The 16,686-nt window shown below is 43.1% G+C and overlaps 1 protein-coding gene across 1 annotated transcript; it reads right to left on the reverse strand.

Annotated features, from left to right (window-relative positions):
- Positions 1-13,456: 13,456 nt before the first annotated feature.
- LOC114689344 (pre-mRNA cleavage complex 2 protein Pcf11-like) lies at positions 13,457-16,683 on the reverse strand. Its single transcript, XM_037201854.1, is given in 2 exon segments — positions 13,457-14,970; positions 14,973-16,683. Coding segments are annotated over 2 exon segments (3,225 nt in total).
- Positions 16,684-16,686: the final 3 nt, after the last annotated feature.

A 16,686-nucleotide genomic window follows, 5' to 3' on the forward strand; every position in this document is an offset into this window, starting at 1 on the left:
ATTATGAATGCTTGGCCAATTGTTCAGGCTTATTGCTAACTGGCTCTTACATTTTAAGTTAACCCATATTCCTTATTTCAGCTCTGCCATGTGACGGTACCTTTATTAACATGGCAGGTTCATGGACTCCATCTCTGTGTGGCGGTGACTCCAGACACTCTTCATCTTCCTCCCAGAATTCTCCTAGTGTGGCTCTCCTGCCTAACCTGATTCTAGTCAGCTATTGGCCAGTCAGCGTCTTTATTAAACCAATCACAGTGACAAATTTCCACAGTGGACAAAATGATTATTCCACAGCATATATGATTATAATTTCAGCACTAGAGAGGCTGAACCAAGACTTTTGAACTTTTATTTTTAGTCTGCCTGTAGTGACACACTCATCTTTGATCTCTGTACTGGACAGGGAGGCAGGAGGGTCTGTGACTTGGAGGCTATCCTGGGCTGCATAGCCAGGAGAAAAAGATGGTACATGATAGGAAAGCTACTTAATAAACTCAACCTCAAAATTATTTTTAATGTCCTGTGTGTGGGTGATGCCTGCCTGGTTGTCTGTGCACCACTTGCATGCCGTGCCCTCAGTGACCACAAGGGGGTGTCAGATCCCTTGGAACTGTAGCCAGAGAAGGTTGTGAGTCAGCATTTAGGTGCTAGGATCAAAACAGCCCTCTCTCTGGCCCCTGAATTTAGAATTCCTAAAGGAAACTAAAGACCCTATTATAGAACAATGAGGAAAGCTTTAGGGAACAGACAGACTTATCCTCAGGGAGACCTCAAGCAGAGAGTAAAGGGAAGCCTTGAGATCCACAGATCTAACAACTGACAATATAAAAACAGGGTTTTTTTTTCTGCTTATCCATTCATTTATTTTTCCATTTTCAAGCCATCAATATTAGGACTATACAGAGTCCTAACTCCCTGCATTTTGTTATTCCCCAGTAAAAACAGGTTTTAGGCACCACCACACCCTGCTTCAAAAAGAGATTCTTAAGATTGGCAGAGCATGCAAGTGGACATCTGAGTATGAACTCTCAGGTCTAGCTTGAGTTTGGGGATCAAAATTAATCAAAAACTTGCATAGAGTGAAGGTGTGGCATTTATGGCCAATGCTCAAAGCCCTGCTCCTCCACTGGCTACACATGAGTCCAACTCCAAAACTTCTGTGGACAGTAGTGCAGGAGATAACTTCGCTCGACCTAAGATTTCACAAATATCCTAGCAAGAATGGAGATATATTCTCTTTTTTGTTTGCTTGTTTTAATTTTTTTGTTTGTTTGTTTGTTTTGGTTTTTCGGGACAGGGTTTTTCTGTGTAGCCCTGGCTGTCCTGAAACTCACTCTATAGACCAGGCTGGCCTTGAACTAACAGAGATTCACTGTTTCTGGCTCCTGAGTGCTGAGATAAAGGAAATTCCTGATGAGATGTTCTAAAGAGGCGCTTGAGGCCATTCATCTTCCTATCACAGAGTTGAGACAACGAAGCCCAAGAAATGGGACTTTCCCAAGAAATCTTTTTCCCTGACTGACATAGTTCTGTGTAGACCATGCTGGCATCAAAATCAAAGAGATCTGAACCCAGCTGTGTGCTGGGAAGAAAGGCATGCACCACCATACTGGTTCTCATTCTGTCCACACTAAATCTGATCCACATAGATCATTCAAAAGGTTTCATTTCATAATGACCTTTCTTTAAATTCTTGCAGAGGACTAGGCTGGAGGACAGTGGAGCTCTGTGAGTTTGAGGCTTAGACTGGTCTGCATAGTGATTTCCAGGTGAGCCAGTTCTATGTACTAGTGGTATTCTATCTCAAAAACAAAGCATCTACAATGGACATGATCACATTCTTTTGGACATTGTGTCCAAATAGAAAAGAATCATTGGGACCTAAAGGCAGCATACTTCTTTGGAAGCTGCCTACCATCTTCCCTCCAGTCACATAAATCTCAAAACCAGTCTCTCACAGGATAGGCCATTTCATGTCCTTGGAATTCTCAAGCTGCTTAGACACTTTTGCTTGTTTATATTTTTCTACATGGGGTTTCTTTTTCTTTCTTTTTCTTTTTAACTTGAGTGTTCTGTGTTCATGTACACCTGCAGGCCAGAAGAGAGCCCAGATATTATTACAGATGGTTGTGAGCCACTATGTGGTTGCTGAGAATTGAATTCAGGACATCTGGAAGACCAGCCAGTACTCTTAACATCTGAGCCATCTCACCAGCCTTAGGCAGAGTTTCTCTGTGTAGCCCTGGCTGTCCTTGAACTTGGTCATAGATTCAAGAGATCTTGAATTCAGAGGCTGGCCTTGATTCAGAGATCTGCCTGCCTCTGACTTCAGAATGCCAGGATTAAAGGTGTGGGCCACCACTACCCTCCTTATGTATTCTTATTCCTCAAAGTTCATGCTCCTCTTTGTAATAAGATACATATATATGTAATGCTTGAAAAGACAGGAAACCTACTGGTGGGGTGACAATCCATACATATCTCAACAAGGGAGTGATCAATTAATGCAATAGTATTTGTTGGTTTTTATGGCTGTTTCCTTCATTTACCTTTTAGAAAGGATCTCACTGTGTATCTCAGGGTTGGCCTCAGACTGACAGAGATCCATTTGCCTGGGCCTCCTGAGTACTGGGTTAAACTGCAGGGTACCACCATAACTTGTTAGTTTTCTCCTGTAGCCCCTGGTATTTCTTGTATGTTGATTCACATTCTATTTCTCAGTCCTATCTTTCTTGCTCCTTTTCTTCTTATCTCATTGAGACACAGTCTTGGTCTATATCCCTGATGCCAAGAACTCACTACATTGACCAGACTGACCTTGACTTGGAGGCAGTTCTTCTCTCTGCCTCCTTAGTGCTGGAATTACAGGTATGTATTAGCATGCCAAAGCCTTTGGCATTTTTATCACCTTCATGTTTCTTTTTCCTCTTTTGGTTCCGTAGTGCAAGATGACCCTCAGTTATACCAGCAAATTACCAGAACTTAGGACAAATACTAATATCCAAGCACAGGAGGTATTTAGAACCCTAAATAGGAATGAGCAGAAAAGAACTCCTGCAATGGAATATTGGTAGGATTCTAAGACTAGAGAAAAATGAATAGTAAATACATCTCTTTTTTTGTTCAGTCCAGGACCTCTTCCATGATATGATGTCACCCACAATTAAGGTGGGTCTTCTCATCTTAAATAGCCTAGCATAGACAATCATGGACTAGCAGATAGGTTTATTTATCTAGCAAATCCTCATGGTTCTGCTCAGAGACTGGTCTCCTGTAGCATAAATCTTAAAGGGTCTTATTAATAAAAACAAACCTGGAGCTGGGTATTGGGGTGAATGCTAGAAGATCAGAGAAGCAGAATAAGCCACAGCCACCTCACCTTGTCAGTTCCTCAGCTGATTCTGTTTGCTCAGACTGGGTGCCTCTCAGCTGAACTGTGCTGCTTAAAAGCCTAAAAGCTTAACCAGCCTAGTTCCTGGTTTTCATGCCTTTTATGCCTTTCTGCTTTCTGCCATTACTTCCTGGAATTAAAGATGTGAGTCACCATGCCTGGCTGTTTCCAGTGTGGCTTTAACCTCACACAGATCCGGATGGGTCTCTGCCTCACAAGTGACAGGATTAAAGGTGTGAGTGCCACTATTGTCTGGCCTCTATGTTCTGTTCTCTGATCCCAGGTAAATTTATTAGAGTGCACGATATATTGGGGAACACGATATCACCAGTCTCCTGCTTGATGCTAGAGTTAGCAATATTAATCATCCTAACTCTACCTCTTGTCAACCTGACACCCAAACCATCACCTTGAAGAGATAAGTTTGCTTTCCTCCTCCTCATATGATCAGACACTTAGTTACACAAAATGTAGTCAGTCCGATTGCAAAAGATCTGTAGTCGTTAACTGTTCCCACACAGACTAAAAGCCCAAAGCCCAAGCTGACAAGATGGCTCAGCAAGTGAAGGCACTTGCCACTAAGCCTGTGGACCTGAGTTCCAACCCAGGGACCCATGTGATGGAGGAAGAGAAACAACTCTTGTAAGTGGTCCTCTGATGACAACACCCATGTGTGTTAGACACACACACACCAAGTCAATGTAATAATAATGAGTCCAAAGTCCATTCAAACACTGAGACTAAGGCAGTCTTTAAATTGGCAGCTCCTGGTAAAGTCACATATTTCTGCCACATGGTGGTGGTGTATGCCTTTAATCCCAGCACTCAGCAGGAGAGATAGAAGCAGGCAGATCTTTGAGTTCAAGATCAGCCTGTCTACATACTGCTTTCCAAGATAGCTAGGGCTGCTCAGACAAACTCTTTCTCCAAAAACGAAAACCAAACAAGTTATCTATTTCTGACATACAACCCAACCACAGAATAAACATTCCAAATTCCAAAATGAAGAAGGAAGTGAAAGTAAGGAATTATCAGAACAAAGAAACACTGACATCAGCAGGGCAGATGCAAGTCATGTGGACAAAACAACTATACATATAGAATAAAAACTTAACAAAATTAAATATTATTTCTAAAATCAAATAAAAACAAAAATATATCTGGACCTAGTGGTTCAGGCCTGTAATTTCGGCTACTTGGAGGATGAGGCAGGAAAATCCCCAATTCCAAGACTGGTGGGCAAGAGGCAGAGGCCTGAGTTCACCAGCCTGGTTTATATTGTAAGTTCCAGGACAGCCAGGGTTTGTCCCAAAAGGAGGGGAGGGGCAAGGAAGCTTCTCTTGCTGTGGAATTGATGACTGCAGACTCAGTTGAAAACAAGCGACAGAAGGCTTCCATGACAACTTCTCCCCTGCCCACCCACCCTAAAAAGAAAACAGTCTAGATGGTAAGCCACTTAAAGGAACTCTTAAAATTGTGCTAGGGATCCTGAAGTGTAACTCTTCACAGTTAATGACTTCTGGTGGGGGTGGGGAAGGACTGTTTTCTTGAAGGTACCGGACACTGGGAGTTTGACCATGTTCCAGTGAATATATGGACAATACAAATTGGGCTTGGTTTTATTTTTTCACTCTTGTTTTCTTTGGGGGAGGTCACCAGGGATGGGGGAAGTAACTGTGAACAGAATGCATTATGTGAACTCTAAATAATCAATAAAAATGTTATGTTGGGGGAAAAAAACAAATTCAAAGCTTTCCTTGTCTGCAGAGCAGCTTCTGGGCTAACCTGGGAAAATAAAGAGTACTGAGAGGAGTGGGGATATAGCTCAGAAAGCTGGAGCCAAGAATGCCATAGGTTCAACTTCCAAATACTAGAGAGAACAAACCACTGCTTTCCAGAACCTTTAGGACACAGTAAATTAGTGACATTAATGCTTCCATTAAAAAGAAAAACCTTCGGGCTGGAGAGATGGCACAGTGGTTGGGATTGATGGCTGCTCTTCCCAAGGACCAAGTCTGTCTGAGCAACCACATGGCAGCTCACAATGGTCTATAATTCCTGTTCCAGGAGACCTGACACCTTCACACAAACAGAACACCAACGCACATAAAAAACTAATTAATAATTCTTTAAAAAAAGAAAGAAAAGAATACCTCAAGCCAGGCATGGTGGTACATGCCTTTAATTCCCAGCACTTGAGAGGCAGAGGCACAAAGATCTGAGTTTGAGGCCAGCCTGGTCTACAGAGAGAGTTCCAGGACAGCCTGGATTATACAGAGAAACCCTGTCTCAAAATTGCTAAAAGCAAAAGAGAGTACAAAAGGAGAGAGAGAGAGAGAGAGAGAGAGAGAGAGAGAGAGAGAGAGAGAGAGAGAGAGAGAGAGAGAGAGACTTCTCATGCCATGTGTCCTAGAGCATGCCTTTAATGCTAGGATTCAACATGCAGAGAAAGGAGAATCTCTATGAGTTTAAGACTTGAGTTTGAGGCAACCCTGATCTACAAAGCAAATTCCAGGACAGCCAGGAATTACACAGAGAAGCCCTGTCAAAAATAAAGAAAAAACTTCTCAGGCTTAACATGGTAGCTCATATCCTTAATTTTAGTATGAGAGGACCTGATGCAGGCTGATCTCTTGAGTTCCACGCCAGCCAGAGCTGCACAGTAGACCAAGTTTCAAAACCAAACCCCACACAGGAGCTACACATATAACCCAGTCAGTCTTGTGATTGCTCACCATACATAAAGACCTGGGTTTGATCCCCAGCACTACTAAATGGAGCTTAGTAATGTGCACATGTCATTTAACTCTAGGAAGTGGAGGCAGGAGAATCAGCATTTCAAGATTATCTTCCACCAAAGAGACAAGAGTTCCAGAAAGGACTACATGAGACCCAGATCATGCCCATGAAGAATCAGGAAATGAGTCTCATGACTCAGGATATATCTGTAAGAACTGAAGAGTCAAATTGCTCCAAATTCAAAAACTTCTGAACAGCAGACAGAGCACTGATTGGAGTGAAGAGAAAGTCTAGAAAATGCGAGAAAAATCATTGCCAGCTCTTTTCTCTTACAAGGGATAAACAACATCCAGAATATACAAAGACCTCAAAAATAAACAGCAAACAACAGAACAGGGTATCCAATCAATGAATAAGCAAATGCACTCAACAGTCAGAACAGACAGAAGAAGAAATACAAATTATCAATATCTACACTATCACAACTCAAAAAAAAAAATAATGCTTTACTTACCCAGGCCCACTCAGGAATGTCACAGCTGTTACTCACAATCCTGCTGCAGGCAGAATAGTCATAGATATAGAGTCCAGAAAATGGTGGCACACACGCCTTTAATCCTATCACTTGGGAGGCAGAGATCCACCCAGATCTCTGTGAGTTTAAAGCCACACAGTAAATAGCCAGGCATGATGACTCACGACTTTAATCCCATGAAGTGACTCTTTGATCCCAGGAAGTGATGGCAGAAAGCAGAAAGGAACGTAAAGCATAAAAACCAGGAACTGACTGGTTAAGCTTTCAGGCTTTTGAGAAGCAGTTCAGCTGAGTGTCATTCAGATAAGGACACAGAGGCTTCTAGTCTGGGGAAACAGGATCAGCTGAGAAGTTGGCCAGGTGAGGTAGCTGTGGCTTATTCTTCTTCTTTGGAGCAGAGTTTGCCTTTCTGTACAGTCGCCAATAAACCTCTTGCTATGGTATCAACTGGACTGGAGTCTGGGTTCTTGGGGCGTGCACTTGAGATGCTAAATTTTGGGGTCCAACGCTAGAACATATTTATAATGTGAAGAATCATTCTTTTTTACCATTTAAAGAAGGAAAAGTTCTTAGACTTATTTATACATGTGTTTTATGTATATGAGTGCTTTTTCTTCACACATGCTAGAGGAAGGAATCAGATCCCATTTCAGATGATTGTGAGCCACCATGTGGATGCTGGGAATTGGACACAGGACCTCTCAAACAGCAGTCAATTACCCTTAACTGCTAAGACATCTCTTCAGCCCCCACACCCACAATTTGTTTTAAGTGTCAGGGAACTGATAACATAGCTTCCTTGGTAGATTGTGTAGCTAACACACAGTAAGCCCCGGGATCACCTTCACCAACACATAAGCCAGGTGTGGTGTAGCAAACCTGTAATCACTGCATTTAGGCAATGGAGGCAGGAGGACCAGGAGTTCAAAGTTTAATAATGAGTTTGAAGCCAGCCAGGGTTACACAGAATCTGTTTTTTAAAAAAATGGGGTCAGGGTATTCTAGCCAGTTTTTCACTTTACTCTTTATGGGCCTGCCACTCAGTTCCCAAATAAATACACAGAGGCTTATTCTTACTTATAAATGCCCGAACTTAGCTTGTCATATTTCTAGACAACTTTTCTTGAATTACTCCATGTACCTTTGGCCTCTGGGCTTACCTTTCTCTATTTCTGTAGGTCTTTTATTTCCTTCTTAATCCTTGTTGCATGTGAAGATGGACGGCTGGCCCCTGGCATCCTTCTCTCCACCTTTTCTCACACCGCTTTCTTCTTCCTTTTATTTATTCTCCCTGCCTGCCAGGCCCGCCTAAACTTTCTCCTGCCTCACTATTGGCTGGTCAGCTCATTATTAAACCAATATGGTCTTTTAAGCAGGCAAAATGACACAGCCTCACAGACTTAAACAAATGCAACATAAAAGAGCACAATACATCTTTGCATCACTAAAACAGCATTCCACAGCATAAAAGAATGTAACACATCTTAAATAATTATTCCACAGCAGGGTTTCAGGGAGGTGGTTCAGTAGGTAACTCTATTTGCTACCAAGGATCTGAGTCTGATCCCAGGGACCCATATGAGGAAAGGACAGAAATCATTCTCACAAGTAGTCCTTATTCTGACCTCCACATGCCACCACCCCAAATAAATAAAAATGTAAAATGAAAAATAGAAAAGGTTGGCTGAGGGTGGTGTGTTAAAATTCTAATCTCAGTATTAGGGAAGCAGGGGAAGGTGGATCTTAGTTTGTGGCCACCCTCCTCTACACAGTGAGGTTCATGACAGCCAGGGCTATACAGAGAAACCCTGTGTCAAAAAAAATAAAGATTATGAAATGTTTGTTCATGTGTATGTATATGTAAGCAAAATGAATCCACACAAAATAACTCATGATTTTATTTAGATAGGATTTTAATGAACTGAAAATCAAATACTCTACTTAAAATGGATATTATCTTCAGTTTCCAAGAACTTCTTGAGCAATCTGTGTATAATGTATGCATGTTCATGTTTGTGTTGTGTGTGAATGTATATGTGATAAATGTATGTGTAGTGAGGTTGGGTTGATGTTGGGTATCTTCCCCTCTCTCTCTCCCCAACTTAATCTTTTGGAGACAAGGTCTCTCAGTGAATCTGGATCTCACTGAATCAGCCAGATTCTGTGACCAGAAAATTACTAGATCCTGTTGTCTCCCCTTCCTCAGCTCAGGAATTACAAGTACACAGGAGTGTGCCCAGATTTCTACATGGGTGCAGTTACATATATGAGATTATAATGCAAAGCCTCATATTTGGGTGGTTAGCACTTCACCCTTCCCTAGTATACTAAACACCTATTTTAACCATCTCCTAATCTTGGCTTTCTGAATGCCTTAGCCAGATGTTGTAGTCCATGCCTGTAATCCCAGCTCTCAGGAGGCAGGTTCCAGGCTAACCTGCATTAGTGTGAGACCCTCATCTCTACCTCCAGCCCTAAACAACACTAAGTCAAATGGCATCTGCTGGCTACCTTACATTCCAGACTTTTTGACTCTGGCTTGGTCGGGTAAGAGAACTGTATGAAGAAAAAACATTCAGAGTAACTAAGGTAAACAAATCTTGCAAGACTGAAAAATGAACTAAAATAAACTAACAACAACAAAAAATCTACAGGTAAATCTAATTGGTTGTGGATCACTATTACTGATTGCTTTTCATCCAATACAGCAGTTGAGATAAATTATTATCTCTGGAAAAATCAAATGACGTGGTGAAGGCCAGAGCCTTAAAGTCAGAAAAACATGAATACTAATTCCTCTACATTCCTGCCATTAAAAACAAACAGACAAACAAAAAACTAGGTTTTCTATTTATTTGTGTCAGTGGGCCTCTGTGCATTCTTTATTTGTGGATGCATTTAAGGTGAGAAAAAAACATTAGATCCCTTCGAGGTGGGAGTTGGGCAAAACTAGGACTGAACTTGGTAGAAAATCTCATAGCATTGTCTGTTCTTCCAAGGACTTGGGTTCAAATTCCATTATCTACATGGCAGTCACAAACATCTATAACTCACTTCCAGGAGTTCCAAAGCCTTATTCTGGCCTCCATGTTCACCAGGCAAACATGTGGCACATGCATACATGCAGGCAACACACACATACACACACACACACACATACACACACACACAATGCATAAATGAAACAGGAGGTGGAGAGATGTTTCAGCACTGAGGAACAATTAATGTTCTTCCAGAGGAATGAATTCAGTTCCCAGCACTGCATTGAGGCAGCTCACAAACACCTGCAACTCCATGTCATCATTTGGCTCCACCAATGTGGGAGGATAGCTCCACCCTGTTGAAGGATTCTTGAAAGAGGTGAGTGCAATGAGGAAATAATAGATAGAAATATAAGCAGAGATGCAGAGAAAGGCAGAGATACAGAATAGCTGTGGTTGGGCCCAGGGTCAATATCATGTCTCCTCAAGTTTTATTATTGTGGGCTTTTTATAGACTACCAAGGGGATAGGCAAATTCCTACCACATTCAAGATCAAAGCACAATGTACAGCCAAGTGTAGATCCTTCAAAATACCTGGTAACCTAGCCTATGGGCAAAGCATCTCATTCTACAGCCCTGCTGGGTAAAGCAAGCTCAGATTCTCTGACCTTGAGTAAAGTCTCACCAGGGGAGCCTCAGTGACACCCACAAATTCCCCCTTATAATAATATAAAGATCTTAATTGAGGGTGCAGACCTTGACTCTAGTCAGCTTTCCCTAAGAGCTTAAAAGTAGCTGGAATAATTGCAGAAATACACGTCTTCCTTTATGGCTGCTATAACTCCTAATAAAGGAGTAGAGGATGATCAAGATAGAATGGCTGTTTTCAATAGGCCTAGTATGTCTATAGCAGTTTTAGCTACATCAAGCACTTTTTAAAATCAATAAACCCCTGATGAAACCACATCAAATCTAAGAAATCCTTAGCATCACCATTCACACTAACATGTTGATATCATAATTCTAGTATGAATATTACGATACAAAATTAAAATTCTCACAAACTTACATCCAAAAGTAAACTCTTAATAGAACTATTTATACTTTATAAAATATACCAAACATCTGACTTAACTTTTTGCATTTCTTGCTAACAAAACATAGGGTACATTAATACAGGCTAACATTATCCATACAAAGAACAAGAAAGTGTTTTGCATTTGAGCTGCTCTAACCCAGGAGCAAATACTTTATCCCACTTCTACCATCTAGTACATTTTATTAAATTAAATAGACTGAAGAATATAACAAATCCCCCTTACTTTATATTTTTTGAAGCTTCATCTTGAGCCTGGGCAGAAAAAATCAAATTTCTCTATTCCTACAAAAAACAGTTTCATTTTTACACAAACAGTTACATTTCTACACAAAACAGTTTGTAATTCATCACATTTAATTGTGTGTTGTGTGTGTGTGTGTGTGTGTGTGTGTGTGTGTGTGTGTCTGAAATCAAAATCGTCCCATTGCAATGAACCACTCTTGTCCATCCCATTTCTTAAGTCTGAACAGTTCAAACAGTCAGTTCTGATACTAGCCTTAAAGATCCACTGAAATCTCAAGATCTGGGCCTGGCTCCTCATATGCCCTGAAATCTCTGTAGAGCTGTCCAAGTCATAATGAATCTGAAGCAAAATAATTCTAAATATAAAGAGACCCACAACCAAAAATTTGTTGCAGATCCCTTGAATGCAACAACCCAGTTCACACAAGAGTCTCTAAAACTTTTGCTCTGAGCTTCAGAGGCACTTCATGGCCTGCTAGCCTGGCCCTAAGAACTTTGTCCTGGGACAAAGATTGTGTCACCATAGCTGAGTAGCTGCAGACCTCTTCCAAAGAGCTCTCTGTGCAGCTAGCATGAACCAGGAAGCTGTGTCTTAAGGAAGCCATTTATTTGTTCACCGCCAGCAAACAGAGGCTACGTGGCTTTGGCTGCTGACTCCGACCCATTCAGTTTTACAATCCCAGCCCTGGGGCCTGAGGGCCTTCAATCTCCCATGCTGCATGGGCTCAAGGTGCCTCACTGTCCCTATGAGCCTTCCATTCAGCATGATGGTCCTGCCTTGCATCCTCTGTGGACTGCATTATGGTAGCTTGACATTCATGGTGGAGTAAGGCTCTGCCTCACTAAGCAGTTCAAGGTCTGCTGCTAGGGCATCAGACCCTGTGCACAAAAGCTTTGCTGCCCTCTCCATACCTGGGCCCTCCAGCAGCAGTCTCCCTTGGATCTACAGCACTGCTTCCACCATGGCTTCCATCCTTGGGGATGCTGCCTCATCTCCACAAGGACCTTGGTGTTCCCTGAATGCATACACACTCAGAATGGAAGGTACCTGCTTCCTGGTCCACCTAGGGTGCACACCCTGGCATCTTGGTGCCCTGCAGGATCACCCTCCGCTGCCTGCTGACAGACCTATTCTGGTGCTGGGGTTCAAAGCCTCTGGCTGCAGTCTCCAAGCCAGCACCACTGCCTGCCTTTCAGCTCTCCCATGGCATCTCTATGTGGCTCCTCAAGGTTGCAAATGTCAGTCTAGCTCCCACAAACACTCTGACTGATTGTGCCCTCCCCACTGTGGCTTCTTCACAGCAGAGATGGACAGACCCTTGCTGCTCAAGCTGCCTCTCTGGGGTATCTGCTCCCTGTGATGTAATGATGGCCTGCATGTCTCACCAGTGCTGATGCTGGGTCAGCGGATACTCCAGCTGTTGATGCTCCTAGTGGGAGCTTCTGAAGCTGCTGCTTATTCTGGGACTGCTAAGTCCACAGTGGATACTCAGTTCTGGATGCTGCTTTCTGCATCCTAGGTTCCATGATCAACAAAATATATTCTCTCCTGTTACTGGTTTTTTTTTTTATTAAATAATTTAAAATATGCTTTCGATCATGCAATGAACTCCCCAGAGACCAAGGGAAATCTGATGGTTATTTGATCCCATTTTGTCCAGGTCAAGGCTTCTTGGCCTTGGCCATGGTCATTTGCAGAGGAGAATCTGCTGTTGTGGGCTATTCTGTACATTGTAGATGTGCCCCAGATTCTACCCTCCAGATACCAGAAGCAACATCGGTGTCAGCAGACATAGTCCAGGCCAAGGGGCAGAAGCATGGCTGTGTCTATCAGGAAGTATCCCCACACAGTCCCCACTGTTCAGGGACAACACAGTGCTGAGGCAGTCAGGGCAGAAATGTCATGCCAATCCTGGAGGTGTCTGGCCACCAGAGGCCTTGGTGGACCCAAGAGCCTGGTCTGGACAGGGACAGTGGCCTGTGCTCAGGATGAACACTGCCTCAGCGTCTGCAGTGTGATGTGTGTGAGCTCACAACACAGATGAGTCTTGAACCAAACACTTATGTGAGAATGTAGTGTCACAGCTTCTTCAGAGGGGTGGGATGGAGGAATGTTGGAGTCGCACAAGGATGAGGACATGAACTCAACTGTTTTAGTAGAGCAAAATATTTTTATTTAAATTTACAGTTCACAAGTGAAAATCGCACATTTTTACACATACAATTTCATTTGGTTAAATTTGCACTCATCTAGAGAACTTTCCCACAACAAGCACCTGAAACCGTGCAGGAAGTAGGAAATGCAAATACTAAAACCTATTTATAAACCAAATGACAGCTGAGGCCCTGCCTCAGCTAGTCAATTTATAGAGATGTCTCTAAATACATAAAAAAAAAAGCTTCACTTTCTAGGTCCAACAGCAGCTTTTGTTACAAAACCAAAACCATAACTTTCTCATTTTATCTAAACTGACTCAACTGTGTCCTCTTCTGTTTTTATGTCAGTGGGGGTTGCTACACTTTCTTCTGCACAGGCTGGTGGGGCATCTGTTTGCTCTTCCTTAACTTGGGGACTTTCACAGGGTTCTTGCAAATCGTTTTTGACAGTGTTCAACATAATGTTCCAAGGGTTTTCAACTGGCGTCTTGATGGCAGATGGTGTACAAGCAAAAGAAGATGTGTTTTGGTCATCTGCATAACACGATGGATGGTAAATCTTTCCGTCTACTCCAATAGCATTTTTTAAGTGCCATTCTTCCTCCTCTCCATCCCAGTACTGTTCAAATTGTTCTTGACAGACTTCACAACTCTCAAGTGCTCCAGCTGGTCCAGCAGGGACACTGTGGAACTCCTTTTCTTTAGCAGCCTCCTGAGATTTGAGGACAACCTCTTTATGAACCTTTTCGAAACACCGGCGTTCTGCACCTTCTTCCAGATCAGCTATTTCTTCAAATTCTATCCAGGCTCTTAAACTGCAGTACCAACGTCTATGAGTGACCTTTCTGCTAACATCTTTCTCACTTCTATTTTGCCGATAATGCCAGTCCAAGTGATCTGCATAAACATCTCTCTGGGATGTCGGAAACCTCAGTCCACAAGAAGAACACTGAATCCCAGTGTACAGCCGGTTTATGACACTGTCATAACGTTGTTTCAATTCTTCAGTTGTAAAATGAGTGAGATCTGGAACATCTTGATCTTCATTCTGATCCTTCCCCTCTTCAGGGGGATGCTGAGCATCAGCCTCCTTTTCCTGGGTTGCAGTTGAATCAGGCTGTGACAATTTGAGAATTCCTGCTTTTACCAGTTTTGAAAACAATTCATTTACATCCACCTCACTGAGATGATGATCAGGATATGCTTCAGGAAGACCTCCTGAAGCATTTTGAATGAAAGCTCCAGCATTCTGTGGATGAACTGGTAAAAACTGTTGTCCTTGGCCAAATGCTACTGGCTGAGCAACACCAGTCACAACCTTTTGAGATGGCTGAATATCTCCTCCTGACATCGGACTAGGTAAATTGCCCAAGTTTCCCAACTGAGAACTCTGAAGATTCTTTTCATCAAAAGAGTGTCCTGAAGCTCTGGTAAGGGCATTTGGGAAATTCTGGTTTCCAGGGCCATGAGGTCCATTACAATTTGGTCCTTGAGGTGTATCAAATATCTGTTCATGCCTTTGGAATTGTAGTCCTTCAGATGGAACATTCAAAGCATTGCCAGGTGGGTCATTATATGGGCCAGTCTGATTGAAAGATTCAAGCCTTTGTGAAGGATGAATGTCATATTGGGGACCTTGCAGACCAAGAGGAATATCAGATCTTGATGCTTGCTCCTGTTGTGGCCCATGAAATCTTGGAGGTACACTACCAAATCTCGGTTGAACCTGCTGTCCAGGTGGCCCAGCAAATCTCTGTGGACCTGGCTGAACAGTTCTTTCCAATCTAGGACCTGGCTGGCCTTGTGTTCCATCCAATCTTGCAAAAGTGATGGCTGACCTGGCTGTCCATCAAACCTTAGAGAGTGACAACCTTCAAATCGGGGACCACCTTGACCCAGAGGTGATTCAATTCTCAGGCCACCTCCTGGTTCAGGACCCTCAAACCTCATTCCACCCCCCTTTTGTACTAAAGGTCCTTCAAACCTGATCCCAACACCTGGTTGGCCATGTGGTCCCTCAGAAATAAGGTTCCCACCTAGTTGATTATATCCTTCCAATCTCAGACCAGCTACAGACTGACCCTGGGGACCCTGAAACCTCATTCCAGCAGCTTGCTGTAGCAAAGGGCCCTCAAATCTGATAGCACCACCTGGCTCACCATGAGGCCCATCAAACCTAATTGCTGCCCCTGATGGACCATGATCCCCCTCAAATCTAAGACTACCCACAGTCTGTCCATGAGGGCACTCAGACCTCAGACCACCCCCAGGCTTACTCCCTGGTCCTTCAAATCTCCTAACACCTGTAGATCCCTGAAAAGTCACACGAGTTGAACCTTCAAATCGAATACTGCCTCCTCCTCGTCCTCGTCCTGGTCGACCGCGTGCTCCTCGACCGTGTCCTCCTCGTCCTCCTTGACCAATTGTCCCTTCACACCACAGAGGTGTTCCTACTGGTCCTGGAGGAACTTGAAATCTCAAAGGGCCCCCACCTCCAAACTGACCTTTTGGTCCTTTGAATGGCATAATGCCTCCTCCTCCCATTGGTCCTGGTGACCCATCAAACAGAAAAGAACCTGCTGTAGGAGGTCCATTCATTCTAGGGCTTAATTTATTAGGTCCTTCACAAATTATCTTGGCTGGGCCATCTCTCTTCACAGATGGCTTACCAGGCCCATCAAATAATGGTCGGTCTGCAGCTAAAGCTGGAAGCCGCTCATTTGTTTGGAGGCCAACAAATCTTGATGCTGGGCCATCTACAAACGCTTTATCTGAATCTTCATATCTAGGTCGCTTAAGTGGAAATCCATCATTGAAGGGAGATGTCTGCTCCTCTCCTCCACCATCTTGATCCTCAAAAAGCTGTCGAAATTGATGCACAACACCAAGGAACTCATCCTGTGTAATTTCACCGGAAGCTAAACGTTCACTCGTCTTTTGAAGGAATTCTCTTTGGCTTGCCAGAGTTAAGTCTTTAGGAATCTCAAGATTGGCATCTACCCTTGCTCCATGGGGCTGCTTTGGGCTTCCAGGTGACAAGATTCCTTTAGTGCTTGACCAGCTCTCCTTATGCCTTAGATGAGGTGCTTTACTCTGGTCATCACACTGTTGGAAGCTTTGACTTTCTTCCCAACCAGATTTCCATCTTTCTGCAGACTTAGAGCTTTGCCAATTCTCTATATTCTCTTTTGGCTCAGCATCTGACCTCATAGAATGTTTACTTGCAGTTTCTTGAGGCCGACCTTCACGCATCTTTTTCAGCAGTCTGGGATCTCGAACATCCTGCTTAGTACTTTTCTTAACATTTCTTTCTTCCCTATGTGACTGTGTAAGTCCTGACTGATGCATCTTTCCAGCTGTGGGGGCCAAAGTTGGAAACATACTTTTCTGCCTTTCTTTGGGTGACCATTTTTCTCTTCCCTTTGGGGAATGTATAGTTGGTGACCAAGACTTAGGTGACCTCGATCTTGATCTCTTTCCAGTGTTTGATCTCCCTGGTTTTGTCCCCTGGTTTTCCAATTCTTCTGTAACCATGTC

This window comes from Peromyscus leucopus, unplaced genomic scaffold (assembly GCF_004664715.2).
Source record: "Peromyscus leucopus breed LL Stock unplaced genomic scaffold, UCI_PerLeu_2.1 scaffold_1689, whole genome shotgun sequence".
NCBI lineage: Eukaryota > Metazoa > Chordata > Mammalia > Rodentia > Cricetidae > Peromyscus > Peromyscus leucopus.